Below are 18,426 nucleotides of genomic sequence, written 5' to 3' on the forward strand. Positions count from 1 at the left end.
CTTTAATTTTTTTAATTTGCTTTTAAAGGGTAAATCGTCACTTATTCTTTTATTAGCTCAAAACAGTATTAATTCCTTAAATTATACTGTAACTATAAATTACTCATTAGTCATTTTCTAATTCTACTTTTAAAAATGACCTAATTGTAGTAAACTACTCTAAAACTTTTGAACATACTTTCCTAAATAACAACCCAATTACAGTAAAGAATACTTAAATTCATATATGTCAAGTACCATGATTATAAATAAGGTTCCCTTAAAAACATTTCGGTTGCTTCTATCATTTTCAACAAATAACTTTTGCCGATAAAAAATCTGAGTGGGGGGAAAGATTGGAATCTAATAAGCTTAATTAGAAATGTGCTTACCGACAAAATCTGAGTGGGGGGAAATATTGGAATCTAATAAGCTTAATTAAGTCATGTCACTTCAACAATTGTGAAGAACATTCTATCCTCTTCGGTATTGTAATCATTGATGGTAATTTCATAAGAACAAATATTAATCTTTTTAATACAAAACACAAATGGTATGGTTTACTGCAAAAGAATATTAGTAATGGAACTAAAACACATAAACCAACTAAATCTGGTTTGCGGAAAAAATGAACCAACTAAATCTGGTTGTTATAATTATCAACAATATAGCCTTGAGATGTGTCGGTAGGAGCAAGAAGACTTTTGATATTGTCAGTTGAGTGGTCATGATCTCAGATACTTAATTTAAACCTAGTTGCTTATCATTAAAGTCAGATGATGAAAGTTTTGCATGGAAAGATATAAATAAAGGATAAATTCGTTTTCGAGGTGCACACTTGTAGTTTATAGATAACATTGAAATTGTAAAAATTGGTATCAAGTCCTTTAACTTTAACTTTGGTATCGGTTCAAGTAATTGTCCAAGTTTTATCGGTGTTTCCTTCTTGGATCTATGATGGTTGATAATCTTTTTTGGTTTCCTATTCATATTCTTTTGTTGTTTCGTTCTTTAAGTTTTAGTTTTTGGTTTTTCTGTTTTTTTGGTTTACTCTGTAACCGTCATAAAACTTTGATATCCATATCTCTATGTATTAACAAATTAATGAAGAGTATGTAGACAATGTTTATTTGGGAAGAAATTTGGTAAATATCGATAAAGTCATGCTAATCTCTACATATTTAAGATGATAAACATCTTCATCGTTTTGAACTTTCAGATCAAATAAAAGTCACATATTTGAAATATGAAATTGATAAATCAACAAAGAACAAAATCATATACAGAAGTCTGGAAATTTAGTAGCTTGGTCAAAAGCAGAGCAACAGACATAAATATTGTCAAAAACAAAGCCATATAGTCATGGTTTTAGTAACCTTCTAAGATGATGCAAACCAAAAAGAAGCTATTTAAAATGGTTTTTTTGTACTTTAACTAAAAATACATCTCAAAATGGCAAAATTTTCTTATACTTAAATAGTTAAATATATGTATATTTTAAATAATTTTATATGAAAACAAATAAAATAATATCAAAATAAAACAGTATAATTGATCCTGTTTAATATGATTTGAAAAGATAAATTACAAAATAATAGTGTACATCAGTTTAGCCAAAAAAAAGTAGTGTACATCAGTGACTATTTGAATCTAATGAAATTAAAACGATAGATCTAAAGGAATTTGTTATTCATCAATCATCCAATTATCCCTAAATTATAACATATTTTCTTACATAACAATAATTATAATATATATTTTTGACAAATATATAATTTAAGAGCATAAAGGCTTAGGTTAACATAATACAGTATAAGTTCAATGTAGTTCTAATATTCGAAAATTCTCAGTTTTCTATATAACTTAATTTTGAAAAATGTATAATTGCAATGATTTCTCGAAAAACTTACAATCATGAGAAAAAATAAGATAAACATAACTTAAACACGTATTTTACAAATTTTTCATCTTAATGTGACATCAATAAAATAATCGTAAAGGAAAATTACTTTCGACAATTCAACGATAATTTTTTTGTATAAACTTTAAAATAAAACCACATAAACAAAACCTCGTCTCTAGAGTAAGTTCAAAATTATAATCAAAAAATTTCTTCTTTTTTAGTCATCATTCATCTTTTTACTTGTTCACACATACGAGAGGACTAATTAACAAACTCTTAGAACATGCTGCACCAAAGTTAATCCAACTTTGAAGCTCGTTAAAAAAGCATTCCAACATTTTCTACAAAATGATATAAAAGGACCATTAAAAATAAAATTTACTGTTACCAAAAATAAAAAAATAAATAAAAAAATTTACAAAATTTACAATTATCCAATCATCCTAGAATAGTAAAAACGATTAGTTTGAGAAAGAGGCCAAAGTCTTTGAATGGCTATTACATTTCCAATAATTCCATCAACAAAAAGAAACCAAACTCAACACTCGCCAATGATTGCTCCATTCCATGGTTGTTACACAATGATTTGTTTATTAAAGTTGATAATAATTAACAAATCAATGATCGATCACACGTTACTAAAAACAAATAAAGCAATGACCCCGATGGCTCCTTTTTTAAAACAGAAAATCCCCCGAATATTTTAAGTGGTTTTCTTGTTGACAATGACCACTAATTATAGCCTACAAAAAAAATGACCACTAATTATAATTTAGGAATTACAGTATATATTTTCATAAACAGTGTGATGAAACTGCCGCCATAAAAAACAAAAAATTAAAACAAACAGTGTAATTAAACTGCCGTCATAAAACAAAAATATTAAACAGTGTAATCAAACTTAATATATAAGCTTTATAAAACAACACAGTAGTAATATACACTGTTTTTAACCCCAAAAAATGAAAAAAAATGTAAAAAGAAAGTTTTGCTAAGATTTCTCCAAATTTGGGCTTTTCTAATTGGTGAAACAAATAAGCCCAAAATTGGGCCTTTTTGATAAAAACAGTCATAAGATTAGCCGTATTCGGAAGTGTAATTGTTGAAAACTTGAAATGGTATAAATAGCACAAAGACGAAGAAGATTCAAAGACTTTTCGTGTTTCTGGAAAACTTGGAAAAATCAAATCTTCAAAGAAGTAAAAGAAAGAAAATGAAGAGACTGATGAACATGTTCAAGCGAAAGCCTGATCTGAAGCTAAAGCTTCGAGATTGGCAGCGGAAGCTACGCCAAGAATGCCTTAAAATCGAACGCCAAATTCGAGGTATTCTTGAAGTTTTCTAGTAAAAGTTTCGATCTTTGAGAGTTTTGGTCACTTATATGATGATTTAGATTGATGGGTTATGATCAAAATCCGATTTTGTGAAGTAATGATCGAATGGTTTATGAGAGTATATTGAATGGTGTTCTTAGAATTGGATTCTGGTTGTTTCTTGGGTTTGTGTATTAGGGTTTTGTTTTAACTGAGTGAGTTTGTTTTCAGATATAGAGAGAGAAGAAAGAAAAGTAAAGAAAGATATTAAAGACTCAGCGAAGCGGAATGATATGGCCACTGCGAAGGTACGAAAAGGATGAAACTTTATCAGCAAATCTGATCAATTACGAAAGATGTTGAAGTTTTAAAGATTGGTTAAGTTTTTTTCTCTGTTTTGTGTGTGTTTTAAAGGGACTTGCTAGGGAAATAGTGAGTTCTAGAAGAATAGTGAAACGACTTTATGAAAACAAAGCTCACTTGAATTCGATATCGATGCATCTTGGGGAGACTGTTGGTAAAATGATCAAAAAAGCTTTACATTGTGGTTTTCATCTCAAGTCAAGTCGTAAGATGTGTTTATTTAGATTTCTTTTGCGTCTTTTAGGAACTGCGATAACAGTTGGGAATATTTCGAAGAGCACTGAGGTTATGAAGCTTGTTATTATACTCATGAAAGCTCCGGATTTGGCTGTGACAATGCAGGAGTTCAGCAAAGAGCTCACTAAGGTACTCTGTATGATCATATTAAGCATATGTATCTTAACAAGTTTTTTCTGATGTGGGGATTTATGTAGGCTGGGGTTATTGGAGAGTTTGTGAGTGATGCGGTTGATGATACCTTAAATTCTGAGGATATGGAAGAGGATATCGAGGAGGAGGTTGAGAAAGTGTTGACTGCCGTAGCTGGAGACACTGCAGCTAAGCTCCCTGAAGCAGTTAGGAAGGGAAAGATAAATGTACCAGCTCAAAAGGTGAAAACTTCACGTGAGGCAAGGATCTTCCACAGTTGAATGATTTGCAAGATGGTATATTTACTGACAGGGGAGATCAAAGTCTGAAAAGTTTAATGTATTGCAGGAAGAGACAATTGCAGAAGGAGTTGATGATGAAGAAGAACTTGAGGAAGTTAGAGCTCCGTTCGCCAAAGTTAGATCGTAACTGATATATACATACGTGGTTCGTATTAGTGAGTTTTCTTATAACTGCGGCTCTATTCTTGGTGGATCTCTGAGTCTGAGCTTGAACGATGTGTTGGACAGTGATTGTGCTACTTGTATAGTTTGAAAGAAATTTTAGTTTTAGTGTTTGTTAGGTTTGGTTATGTGTAAAGTTTTTTGACTTGGAGAAGGAGAAACCCATTCGGTTTTGGTTCATCTTGATTTGATTTGGTCTGGTTCGATATACTAATTGCATCATCGTTTTAAAACCAAAAGATTATTATTAAAACTTGGTCACATTACTATATTTAATGTGCACGCTAAAATGATTTATTAAGGCAAGCTATATTGATCAAGAAATGATTTATTAAGGCAAGCTATACATGTGTAGTTGCGTAGAGTGTTACGTAAACATGCGATTGAGCATCACAAACTTCAGACGGCACTTCTTCATTGAAGTGTCATGTTCTTGTTGAGATCTAAGTCCAAAAGAGGCTTTTGTAGACTTGCGTGTGTCACAAACATATGTGTGTTCTGCTGTTTTCTATTTGTTAATTTCCAATTAAACACTTGTGGTCAATACTGTATTTATAACATTATTAACCTTTCAAAACTAGGATGAGCAGTTAGTTAACTCTGCCCCACCCTATTTATTCCGTAACTTTATTTTTCATTTTTCTTCTATTTACTATTACAATTTTTTTATATAAAAATTTCTATTTTGCGTCTCTCTAAATATATATCCATATATATGATATGACAGTGTTAATCTATTTAGTCTGCCTTAGCAATTGCATGCTAAAATATGGGTTGCTTGATGCTTAGAGTATATATGTACGATAGGTGTCTAGTTTGTGTGTGTGCGTGTGTGTTAGATTTGTTCAATGACACAAATGTTTTGAGCGACTACTTGATCTAAAAAGAGAGGTTGAAGTTGTGGTACTTAGTTTCCATATATATGAACCAGGTACAGATCATCTTCAAAGATACACTTTGGGCTTGGACGATTTAGTAATGGACGCAGTAGCTGAGACCTTAACACAAAAGAAAAAATATATATATCGAATAAAAGGGAATATGGACGAAGAGATATATAATGGGAATTTTGTTTAATGTACCATATTTCCCACAAAACTTTTCAAATGTACCACAATCAAGATTCCTTTTCTGATCTACCATAATGTGAGATAAAATGACGTTTTTGCCCTTCTGCTAATATGATAAATCTCGTAGACAAGTTGAGGAGTACAAACTTGTCCATTAGCTTAAATTATTTGTCTATAACATAAATAAATAAATGATTAGTTGTCTCTATTTTGTGCGAGTTTAAAACTGGTCCACCGAGTTAATAAAAATGTTGTTTACTAGAATTTTTGTGAATTATCTAGTGCATGACAAATTTAATAGAGGACAAGTGGACAAGTGGACATTGTGGACAAGTGTAAAACTTGTCTATCGAGTAAATAAAGTATTGTCTTTGTAAAATAACTTGTCCACGATAAGATTTATAGTGGACAACCTGATGCGTTTAATTGGTCTATCGATCTTGCAAAGAGAAGCGGAAGACTATGCCAACGACGAACGTCAGATCCGGTAGTGAAAGTAAGACCAGCGACAGAACTAAAAAGCAAGGGCCAAGAGATATATATGAGGAGGCGATCTGGCGGTTCCGGTTCGTCCGGCGAAAGAGCTCTGATGAAAGAGCTCCGGCGATGGCGGTGGTAAGAAGAGCTCCGAGAAGAACCAGGCTGAGAAGAACCAGACGAAGACATGGCGGTTACTGATTCTCTTCTTCTTCCACTCACTGGTTCACTCTTTTTTTTGCTGGTGTTTGAAAAAAAAGAAAAAAAAGAGCGAAAGAAAATAGAGAAGAAGAACGGAAGCAAAGAGAGAGAGTTAAAGTGAAAATTGAGAAGGAGAATGGAAGCAAAGAGAGAGAGAGTTAAAGTTAAAGAGGTAATTAAAAACAAAGAAACATTTTGTTTTTTAGTCAAACAAATGGAGGATACAATAGTCATTTTGGATGAGCAGATTTGGTAGATTGAAAAAAAATTTAAGAATGTGGTACATTGAAAAAGTTTGAGTTTCAAATGTGGTATAATTGTTAAATATCTCATATATAATCGCAATATTAAAAGTGATATTTTGAAGAAAAAACATTTCTCTTATAAAGTGTATTATATCACACAAATGGATGAATATGGATTTACATATATATATATATATATATATATATATATGTACTTTAGTTGCAAAGAGTGTATGTATAGNAGTATTTTAACCCCAAAAAATGAAAAATATTTAAAAACAAAGTTTTGCTAAGATATCTCCAAATTTGGGCTTTTCTAATTGGTAAAACGAATAAGCCCAAAATTGGGCCTTTTTGATAAAAACACTCATAAGATTAGTCGTATTCGAAAGTGTAATTGATGAAAACTTGAAATGGTATAAATAACACAAAGACGAAGAGGATTCAAAGACTTTTCGTGTTTTTGGAAAAATCAAAATCTTCAAAGACGTAAAAGAAAGAAAATGAAGAGGCTGATGAACATGTTCAAGCGAAAGCCTGATCCGAAGCAAAAGCTCCGAGATTGGCAGCGGAAGCTACGCCAAGAATGCCGTAAAATCGAACACCAAATTCGAGGTATTCTCGAAGTTTCTAGTAAAAGTTTCGATCTTTGAGAGTTTTGGTCACTTATATGATGATTTAGATTGATGGGTTATGATCAAAATCCGATTTTGTGAAGTAATGATCGAATGGTTTATGAGAGTATATTGAATGGTGTTCTTAGAATTGGATTCTGGTTGTTTCTTGGGTTTGTGTATTAGGGTTTTGTTTTAACTGAGTGAGTTTGTTTTCAGATATAGAGAGAGAAGAAAGAAAAGTAAAGAAAGATATTAAAGACTCAGCGAAGCGGAATGATATGGCCACTGCGAAGGTACGAAAAGGATGAAACTTTATCAGCAAATCTGATCAATTACGAAAGATGTTGAAGTTTTAAAGATTGGTTAAGTTTTTTTCTCTGTTTTGTGTGTGTTTTAAAGGGACTTGCTAGGGAAATAGTGAGTTCTAGAAGAATAGTGAAACGACTTTATGAAAACAAAGCTCACTTGAATTCGATATCGATGCATCTTGGGGAGACTGTTGGTAAAATGATCAAAAAAGCTTTACATTGTGGTTTTCATCTCAAGTCAAGTCGTAAGATGTGTTTATTTAGATTTCTTTTGCGTCTTTTAGGAACTGCGATAACAGTTGGGAATATTTCGAAGAGCACTGAGGTTATGAAGCTTGTTATTATACTCATGAAAGCTCCGGATTTGGCTGTGACAATGCAGGAGTTCAGCAAAGAGCTCACTAAGGTACTCTGTATGATCATATTAAGCATATGTATCTTAACAAGTTTTTTCTGATGTGGGGATTTATGTAGGCTGGGGTTATTGGAGAGTTTGTGAGTGATGCGGTTGATGATACCTTAAATTCTGAGGATATGGAAGAGGATATCGAGGAGGAGGTTGAGAAAGTGTTGACTGCCGTAGCTGGAGACACTGCAGCTAAGCTCCCTGAAGCAGTTAGGAAGGGAAAGATAAATGTACCAGCTCAAAAGGTGAAAACTTCACGTGAGGCAAGGATCTTCCACAGTTGAATGATTTGCAAGATGGTATATTTACTGACAGGGGAGATCAAAGTCTGAAAAGTTTAATGTATTGCAGGAAGAGACAATTGCAGAAGGAGTTGATGATGAAGAAGAACTTGAGGAAGTTAGAGCTCCGTTCGCCAAAGTTAGATCGTAACTGATATATACATACGTGGTTCGTATTAGTGAGTTTTCTTATAACTGCGGCTCTATTCTTGGTGGATCTCTGAGTCTGAGCTTGAACGATGTGTTGGACAGTGATTGTGCTACTTGTATAGTTTGAAAGAAATTTTAGTTTTAGTGTTTGTTAGGTTTGGTTATGTGTAAAGTTTTTTGACTTGGAGAAGGAGAAACCCATTCGGTTTTGGTTCATCTTGATTTGATTTGGTCTGGTTCGATATACTAATTGCATCATCGTTTTAAAACCAAAAGATTATTATTAAAACTTGGTCACATTACTATATTTAATGTGCACGCTAAAATGATTTATTAAGGCAAGCTATATTGATCAAGAAATGATTTATTAAGGCAAGCTATACATGTGTAGTTGCGTAGAGTGTTACGTAAACATGCGATTGAGCATCACAAACTTCAGACGGCACTTCTTCATTGAAGTGTCATGTTCTTGTTGAGATCTAAGTCCAAAAGAGGCTTTTGTAGACTTGCGTGTGTCACAAACATATGTGTGTTCTGCTGTTTTCTATTTGTTAATTTCCAATTAAACACTTGTGGTCAATACTGTATTTATAACATTATTAACCTTTCAAAACTAGGATGAGCAGTTAGTTAACTCTGCCCCACCCTATTTATTCCGTAACTTTATTTTTCATTTTTCTTCTATTTACTATTACAATTTTTTTATATAAAAATTTCTATTTTGCGTCTCTCTAAATATATATCCATATATATGATATGACAGTGTTAATCTATTTAGTCTGCCTTAGCAATTGCATGCTAAAATATGGGTTGCTTGATGCTTAGAGTATATATGTACGATAGGTGTCTAGTTTGTGTGTGTGCGTGTGTGTTAGATTTGTTCAATGACACAAATGTTTTGAGCGACTACTTGATCTAAAAAGAGAGGTTGAAGTTGTGGTACTTAGTTTCCATATATATGAACCAGGTACAGATCATCTTCAAAGATACACTTTGGGCTTGGACGATTTAGTAATGGACGCAGTAGCTGAGACCTTAACACAAAAGAAAAAATATATATATCGAATAAAAGGGAATATGGACGAAGAGATATATAATGGGAATTTTGTTTAATGTACCATATTTCCCACAAAACTTTTCAAATGTACCACAATCAAGATTCCTTTTCTGATCTACCATAATGTGAGATAAAATGACGTTTTTGCCCTTCTGCTAATATGATAAATCTCGTAGACAAGTTGAGGAGTACAAACTTGTCCATTAGCTTAAATTATTTGTCTATAACATAAATAAATAAATGATTAGTTGTCTCTANAAAAAATTTAAGAATGTGGTACATTGAAAAAGTTTGAGTTTCAAATGTGGTATAATTGTTAAATATCTCATATATAATCGCAATATTAAAAGTGATATTTTGAAGAAAAAACATTTCTCTTATAAAGTGTATTATATCACACAAATGGATGAATATGGATTTACATATATATATATATATATATATATATATATGTACTTTAGTTGCAAAGAGTGTATGTATAGACACAATTATGTATCTTGAATTTGTAGACGACAAAATTTTCTTCAACGAAGTGTTGTCATGTTTCTGTTGTGGTCTAAATTTTAAAATTCTAGTATGTGCAATGCATAAAGCAAAGGCGTTGTATTGATGATAAAAGGAAAAAAATGAAGTTACAGCAAATAAAATTATTATTGAAATTTTAGATTACCGATTATATATACTATAGATCTGGAAGTGTCATTTTCAGTGTTTATTCTAAAATTCAAAACACTAATTATTAGAAAATAGCAAGTTCTCAAACGTAAACAACTCCCTTCAATTCGTTTACACATTATCATAGTCATCAAACTAACCCTACTTTATTTCCACTATTCCGATATCCAATAATTGGAAAATGCAATTGAAGTACTACTTAATTTATTGTGTTTCAGTTATAAAAAGAAAAATAAACATTGTAGATACATATTCGCTATGTTTTGAAAAAAAAAATATAGTTAATATTAGTTTGATTTTAGAAATGAATGGTATAACATGTTCCACATTTTGAAAAAGGTAATTCTGCTATTTCTTACCACTCAAAAATATATAAAGGCCCTGATTGGTGAAGGCTTTTAAGACTTTAAAAGCATTTTAAAGTTTTAAAAGTATTTTATTTACCAATCAGACTTTTATGACTTTTTTATTTTTTTTAAGTTTCAACAACCACTTTAATTTTTTCCTTCCTTTTTTAAAGCTTCAAAATGACGCTTTAAAACCAACAAATTTTAAAACATTTTTTTTTCTTCCTCCATCATAATTGAAAACTCTTTATAAATTTACTTTTTTTTATACATTAATTATCAGCATTTTTTTATTTTATTTTGACATCCACTTCTTTTCACAAATTTCTTATTTTAATCATCACATTTGTATTTTCTTACAATTTTGTTATTAATAAAATTACAGCCACAACTTTTAAAGTTTTCTTTTTTAACAATAGAATTTTAACAGTTAAGGTATCTACAGCCAAAGTTTCTGCAGCCAAATTTTTACAGTCAAAGTCTCTACAGCCACAAATAACAGTCGTTACCAATCGGGGCCAAAGTCTTTTACGGTTTAGAAAACATTTTGCGTTATAAACCTCTATTCTATTAAAATTACAAGTGGAAAAAAGTTATTAATCTATTGAAACTAGCTTTTCAGAATCTTATAAGTATTCTATAATATAATTTTCCCAATTTAGTTTGTTCGATTAACAAATTTTTAATTATTATGTTATTCCACTATTTTATTGACATAATTGTCATTGTCAAGGTGGTAAATTAGTTTCTGGAAATCCAAATATAACCTTGATTTTTTTGTAAAAAACAAATTAATTAATAATATGTTAATAATGATGAGTGAAGGAATGATATACAAAATATTTGTATTATAATACTATAAATTATAAGGATGGAATAAAAAACAACGAGTGAAGCAACAACAGGTGGGTCGGTCAAGAAGGAAACATAAGGCGCATGTATTATTTGAAGATAAGTGTTTACATCATCTTATTCACTTTCAGTTTTGCGTGAATTTATAAGACAGTTATAACAACAAGCAAAAAGAATCGGGGGGAAATAAATACTGGTTAAATGTCGTGCCAATAAAATTTAAGGAATCTGGCAACCTATTTATTACTATTCCGATTAAAATTCTGGTTTGTCTCAATTTCTTTTTTAAATGTAATTTGCTTGGAAAAAATAATGACAAGATTTAATACTACCTCAAAAACCAAAAAAGGTTTTAATGCCTTGCACGCAACAAACTATGAGATTGAGAATCTGAGATACCGACTTAGGTCTTTTGATTTATTTTCTTGAAAAAGGGAAAACATGCAAAGGATTTATTAAGTGTGAGTCATACATTACGTATATTGTTTCATTGGATTAATAATTACAAGATTGTTATCTCATATGGAGATAAGAAAACAATTATTGACAAAGAAAAATGGATATGATTATTTTCTTGAGACATTAAAGTCTATTCCGGTTTAGATAATGTCATACTGTACGATTAAGCAAGAGAAACTGAAAGCTACATCACAAGTTTTCTTTTTGAAACGTGACGAGTAAGTAGTAGAAAAGCTTGAGTGTGAGGAAGATTCCTAGAAAAAGAACTGCTGAAGTTGTGGCCATACGTAACACAAGTCTCGGATCTTTAAGAATAAAACGATATGATCATTCAAGAATCATGATGATCTGCATGACTGCATATATATAATATTTTATTGAGATCGTTAATTAATTCTATTTAATAATTGTTAATTATTTGAACATATGCATGTATTTGTTCGAATATCACGAAAGACATGTAGTTTACACAGCTATAAGAATTTATTTTAAGTACATCCAATAAAATCAGAAATATATACGTTGTTATGACGACATTGCTGCAAAAGATCTTATTAAAATATATGTATCAGCAATGACGAATGTATTGTAACAAACAAGAAAAAGAAAAACAAAACTTTCATGTACTCTCTCGGCTTAAGCCTTCCTCGTTTGGATATAGTATTCTACTTTATATTTTATCTTGGTTGAAACCAAATTTATCAATTATATCAGTTGACAAAAAAAAAGAACAAAAACAGAGAGACATTAAGAGGTGGAAATGAGCACCACGGGCCACGGCTGTGGTGGCGTCGACGAGTTCTGGTGACAATACATCATGTGTATTTTTTTCTTGTTACGTGGTTACATGATGTCTATGTCTGTTTAATTTTGTTAAATGATGTTTTTGATATAATAAATATCCTTTAAGATCATAATCCGCTGTCGGATATATATTTCATACGGGAAGGAATGTAGTTTTTATTTACTGTTCTCCATATGGTAGACATCAACAGTCAAACATAACGTATATGTTTGAAGCTAAAACTTTTTTTTAACTAATTAGAGCGTTGAAATTGAAGCATACATAATTCTAGGGTATATAAACTGAAATCAATCATACAACGAAATTATTCTCTATTTATTTTTTAAAAAAATTTTACTTTTATATTTAAAAGCCATTGGTTAATTGGTTTGACTCTTTCAAGTATCCAACTTTGTTTGGATTTCATATTTCTGATGTGTAGCAGAGAAGTTAGTAGTGTGACTAGAGTATCGTTTTATGTTATTGGTCACTTCACTGTATTTTGGCTGGAAATTACTACCGAGAACGATCACATCACTTTGTCTTTATTTTGTCGTTATTTCAATAAAGATTTTAAGACTTTATTCTTTCAAACATTTTTGTTTTAATCTTATATAAGAAGAAATTCGTTTATATCTGATCCACTACTATTTTAAATGAATATAACCGTCGATTAATCTGTTTGTTAAATTCACTAACCAAAAATTAGACATGTTGCAAAAATCGAACATTAGGAAAACACATGTTGACACATCAAGTCATTGCAGCTTCAAATTTTGCGTAACAAGTATATCAAAGGAACACTCATAGTTTTAAAACATCAGTCGCCCTAATATTTTTCTCCCATACACTATTTTCGAGGCACCATGTTCACTATTATTCTCCAACGCTGGTAGAGCTCCGGCTCGCCGGCGTCGGGTCTTTTTACCCTCTACGCTATTCTGCTGCTTTTTGTGTTCCCTCGTTCTCTTTTTTAAATCTTTTTCCCCTTTTATTTTCCTCTTTTGAATCTTTATCAATCCTCGACCATTACCCTAGATTCAGTCGAAGAAGCCTTGCCCTTGCGCGCATACCGAAGGATGTGGAGTCCGGCGAACCCCATCCTCAACTATCCTCACCCAGTCCTACCGTCGAATATTTCAAAGTCCCTACACTTCTCAATTTCTCGATCCGGATTGTGCTCCGCCTCTGAAGACCCCTTTTCCGCAACATCATCTGAACCTCCCTAGGCGGCGTCGGAGTTGATGATTGACGGGAAATCTTCTAGAGCTGCGACATACCTCCGCTTTTGACTCACGGGTCAAAGACATGTCACCTTGAGAGCTTCACAGACCCATGGCCACTCCCACTAGAGAAATATAACTTTTTCTCCTCTCCGGTTAGCCGCTGCGCGATTCAACTCCCCTGGCCATCCACAACATCCACCGGATCTCTGCGGATGAGCTATGGACCCGAACTCGGTTTGTTGACACCCCAAATGGTCTTGCCCAACCTCCAAAAGCTCAGGTTCTCTCTATCTAGCCCTCTGTTATCCTATAGACTGTTCCTAGTTTGTTTGGCTATCCTTGATGTTCGAAGACTGCATCAGAGAATTTATTTAGCTAGTGTGTCTTGGATGTACAAAGGATATGTTGGAACTATGGTTATTGCTCAACTTATGATATTGTCGTTTGATCCCCAAATCTTGATTGATCATGTATTTATCAATTCCCCGCAATCATACCCTCCTTTGAAGCTCAGGTTGTTTGCTTATGTCCCCGTGTTTTGCCGAATACAAACTTTGTGTGGAATCCTTGATCACCATATTCATGGCAGAGAGGACCCACCTGTTTTGTTACGGCTTTACATTATTTCTTTGCACCTGTTATTGGCTTCATTGGTGAATTCTTCTGCTTTTTATTCGTCAGTGTATTACCGACTAAAAACTTTGTGTGGAATTCTTGATCACCATATCCATGGCAGAGAGGATCCACCTGTTATGTTACGGCTCTACACTTATTATTTGTGAATCCTGGTTTTACCTTCAATCCTGAAAGTTACTGCTCCTAAGTTCTTGAAGTTTCATGGCGTGCTAGGTCTGAATTCAATTGTCAAGGCTGTGGTTATGGTCTTAGAGTTTTCTCTACCAGTAACCACCCCTCAACGATTCTAGCTAACTACTTCAGGTACCACCTTGCTAAGAAAGCAATCACCAGCACCTCCCTCACCTTCTGATTTATTGCCCCCGAATCCCTGCCATGGCATTGCTTCTGCTAATGCTCCTCACTCCAGTAAGATCCTTGGCTCTGATCCTTCTACCAACGGCACTGCGTCCTTTGACCGTGATCGACTTGTCATCTCTCGAGATCCTCGATGATGTCCAATCCTGCAACCATGATCCCACATGTCTCCAACTGCTTTTTAGCACTTGTTTCATAGCTCTCATGGATTCTTGCTTGATGTTTCCTTTATTTTTGTTCATATTTATGGCTTTGGGGAAAGCATTTTAAACTCTGGGATACTTTATCCCCTCTTTGTAATGTTTACCCCTGGGTCTTCGGTTCGGTTTGTTTGGATTGAACCGAATAAACCCACAAATGTCGGATTTTGGTTTCGAGAGAGGAATAGGGAGTTAACCGATCGGATGCAATTAAATAGGGAATTCGGTTTCGGGTTAATCGGGTTCAGAATCTGATTTCCGATCAGTTTTCATTAACCGAGGTATAAAAGCTTATTAACACTAAACCTAATCACATTCACTCCGCAGCCAACTCTCTCAAACCCTAGTGCGACTCAAAGGCAATTCTTTCGCCGTGAACACCAAACTCCGACTCACTGACTTTTCTTCATCGTTTCTTCTCTCCTTCTCGTAATCTCTTCTTCTGTTGCTCTTCTTCGTCTTCTAACAAGTATATCAGCGGTGGAAAATCAGATTTGGTGAACACTAATCCCCAAATCGAAAAGGTAGACTCTGGTTCCTTTCAATTTATGTTCTTATAATCGAAATGGTTTAAAACCCTTGGGTTTCTGTAAATTTGTAGTAGCATAATCTCGTTAATCTCGGATTTAAAACAAAAAACCCTAACCCTAAATTTTTCAATTCGATTTATTTTCGAAATTTTGTTATAGTTTCTTGATTTCTTCTGCTAGGTTGTTAAATGTACTACTGTTGTTTTTAGTTTTGAAGTTTTAAGCTGAAATTAACCACAACCTAGGGATGTTGTTAGTCGATTGAATTGAGTAGACTTTTCTTGATGGTAAACTTGTTTAAACTTCTCTAATGCTAAGCGTCTGTTATGCTTTGTAGATGGAGGCTGAAGATTACGACCCTAACGTCCAAAAGGATGGTGAAGTACCTGTTATCATAGAAGGAACTGCTCAGGCTGGGACTGCTCAGGCTGCAACTGCTGCGGGTGGGAATAAAAGATCAAAACCAGACCCTAGTGTACAACCTAAGGCGAAGAAGAAGTATCCTAAAAGGGCTCCGGTCTGGAAACACTTCATTCAAAGGAATGATGATGATCCATTCAGCTTCTGTAAGTATTGTCAGCAACAGGTTGGGTGTGATACGAAGCTATCATGGACTAGTGCGATGAAGGGTCACATAGAAAGATGCCAAAAGTTTAAGGATTTCAATGCGACGGAAACTCAGACTGCTTTAGGTGCTGATAAGAGGGGGGATATGAGGGTCATTAAGTATGATCCTCAGCTTTTTAGGCAGTGTACTAATCAGCTGGTTGTGATGAATGAGTTACCTCTTTCATTTGTTGAATCCGAATGGTGGAAGCGCTTTTGTTTAAACATTTTGCCTTTGACTTTCTCGAGAAGGACCTCTTCGAAGGACATAGCTGGAATGTTTCTGCAAGAGAAAGAAGAGTTGAAACACTTGTTTGGTGTTGAGCAGGAAAGAGTTTCTCTTACGATAAATATATGGGTTTCACAAACAACCTCTGTCAACTACATGGTGGTGACTGCTCACTGGATTGATGAGAAGTGGGAAATGCAGAAAAGGATACTTAGCTTTAAGGTAGTGACTGATCACAAAGGAGACACCATTGCAGGACAGCTTTTGGATTGTTTAGATGAATGGGGAATTAAGAAAGTCTTCGCAGTGACTGTTGACAATGCTAAGAATAATGACAAGGGTTTGGAGGTTTTTAGAGATGAGTTGAGGCTGAGAGGAGGAGAAGCTTTAGTCGCAGATAGTGATTTCTTGCATATGAGATGCTGTGCGCACATCCTCAATCTGATAGTGGTAGATGGAATGAGAAAAGCAAAACATAGTATTGCTGCTATCCGGAATTCAGTCAAGTATGTGAGATCATCATATACAAGATTGAAGTCTTTCGCACTCAGGTGATAACTTCAAACATTTACTTCTGATTTTTATTTATTACTTTAGCGTTTAGTCTAACATTTTTGTTTTCTCTATTTATTGATTAGGTGTGACTCATGGAAGGTGTGTAGAGGCAGCTTGCCTCTGGATGTCATTACTAGGTGGAATTCAACCTACCTAATGCTGACTCAAGCTTTGAAGTTGAGAGTAGCATTTGACAAGATGCTGAGTGAGGACAAGCTGTATGAGGATTACTTCAATGAAGTTGATGAAAAATCCAAGATTAAACATGAAGGACCACCAATGTTTTCTGATTGGGAAGAGGTGTCAAGGTTAGTGAGGTTCCTGAAAATCTTTTACAACTGCACTTTGACATTTTCTGCCTCTACATCAGTGACTTCAACTGATGCTTATAAGCACATAGTGAGCATTGAGAGAAGTCTTATCACTAGATGTGGAAACAGTAATGAAGAGGTTAGAAAGCAGGCTCATATTATGTTTGATAAGTTTGATAAGTATTGGGATGGGTTGATGAATATGAATCCGATCATCATTGTTGCTAGTGTTTTAGATCCCCGGAATAAGATTCAGTTTGCTACTCTCTGCTTTGAACAACTTTATGCTAAGAATACAGTAGAGTTTAAGAAGCTTAGTAAGTCACTTACATCTGTGATGAAACAACTATACTCGGAATACAGTTTGAGACTTAGCAACCCTATGGATGTTGATCAACCAGAAGCTGAAAATCCGAGACATGTTGTAGATGACTTATCCGATGATGATGACTGTGAGGGTATTGATTCTTTATACAACAAGCTGGTTAGATCTAAGGGACCAGTAGAAGGCTGCAGTGAGTTAGATATCTACTTAACTGAGAAGACAGAGGTTAGAGTGGAGAGTTCTTTGGGTTTCCCTTATAATGTCCTCTCATGGTGGAAGTGCAACAGCCAGAAGTTCCCAATCTTATCTGCAATGGCTAAGGATGTTCTAGCTATTCAAGTCTCCTCTGTTGCTTCGGAATCAGTTTTTAGCACAAGTGGTCGAGTCTTGGATTCATATAGGAGTTCTTTAACTCCTTATATGGTTGAGGTTCTGATTCTCACACAGCAATAGCTTAGGTGCAACTTCAAAGCAGATGATGAAGTTGCAAACATAACCCAAATGATGGAGGATGTTGCATTCTTTGAATCCCTTGGTAAGTATAACATCTCTGTTTATATACATTTCTTCATACCATCTTACTTATAAGTTCTCACACTTGTTTGTTTTCATTGTGTAGATTCACGGAATGCACAGACTCAATGAAGTTCTTTATATAAGTTGAGTATTTCAATTTATGTCTTCTTGCTTGTTACTTGATAGCTTATTGACTGTTGGAACAAACCGATTATAAGTTCTAATGCTTCTTTGTTTTCAATGTTTACAGGTAATCATAGGCTGCTCTTTTGTCCTTTTTGATGTGGATTAGCAGCTTTAACTTAACTATTGGCGCAAATGGAAGCTCCCCATACCTCATTAGTACATTTTGACTAGGATAAGGAGCCTGCGACCAAGACCAACAGCCAACAGCCTTATTGTATTGATTCAATACCCTCTTTCTCTCTCTTTTGAACAATGTGATGGTATTGTCTCAATTCTAAACTGTTCTTGAGGCTTCTTTTGGTTCTTACTTTCTGATATGGCAAATATGGTCTGTAATGGTACATTGATGAGCAAAGTCTCATTTTTTTTGGCTATTTCGGTTTTTCTGTAATGGTACATTGATGAGCAAAGTCTCATTTTTTTAGCTAT

General features: G+C 33.8%; 2 protein-coding genes across 2 annotated transcripts; both read left to right on the forward strand.

Moving 5' to 3' along the window:
• LOC104710968 (vacuolar protein sorting-associated protein 24 homolog 1-like) lies at window positions 3,056-4,550 on the forward strand. The gene is made up of 6 exons (XM_010427629.1): window positions 3,056-3,207; window positions 3,427-3,503; window positions 3,610-3,712; window positions 3,803-3,924; window positions 3,993-4,187; window positions 4,276-4,550. Exons 1-6 carry the CDS (start codon window positions 3,096-3,098, stop codon window positions 4,354-4,356), a joined length of 690 nt encoding a protein of 229 aa, XP_010425931.1. The 5' UTR covers window positions 3,056-3,095; the 3' UTR covers window positions 4,357-4,550.
• On the forward strand, window positions 6,888-8,341 carry LOC104710969 (vacuolar protein sorting-associated protein 24 homolog 1-like). Its single transcript, XM_010427631.1, has 6 exons — window positions 6,888-6,999; window positions 7,218-7,294; window positions 7,401-7,503; window positions 7,594-7,715; window positions 7,784-7,978; window positions 8,067-8,341. The coding sequence occupies exons 1-6, from the start codon at window positions 6,888-6,890 to the stop codon at window positions 8,145-8,147; spliced, it is 690 nt and encodes a 229-aa protein (XP_010425933.1). The 3' UTR covers window positions 8,148-8,341.

Source organism: Camelina sativa, chromosome 9, assembly GCF_000633955.1.
Source record: "Camelina sativa cultivar DH55 chromosome 9, Cs, whole genome shotgun sequence".
Lineage (NCBI taxonomy): Eukaryota > Viridiplantae > Streptophyta > Magnoliopsida > Brassicales > Brassicaceae > Camelina > Camelina sativa.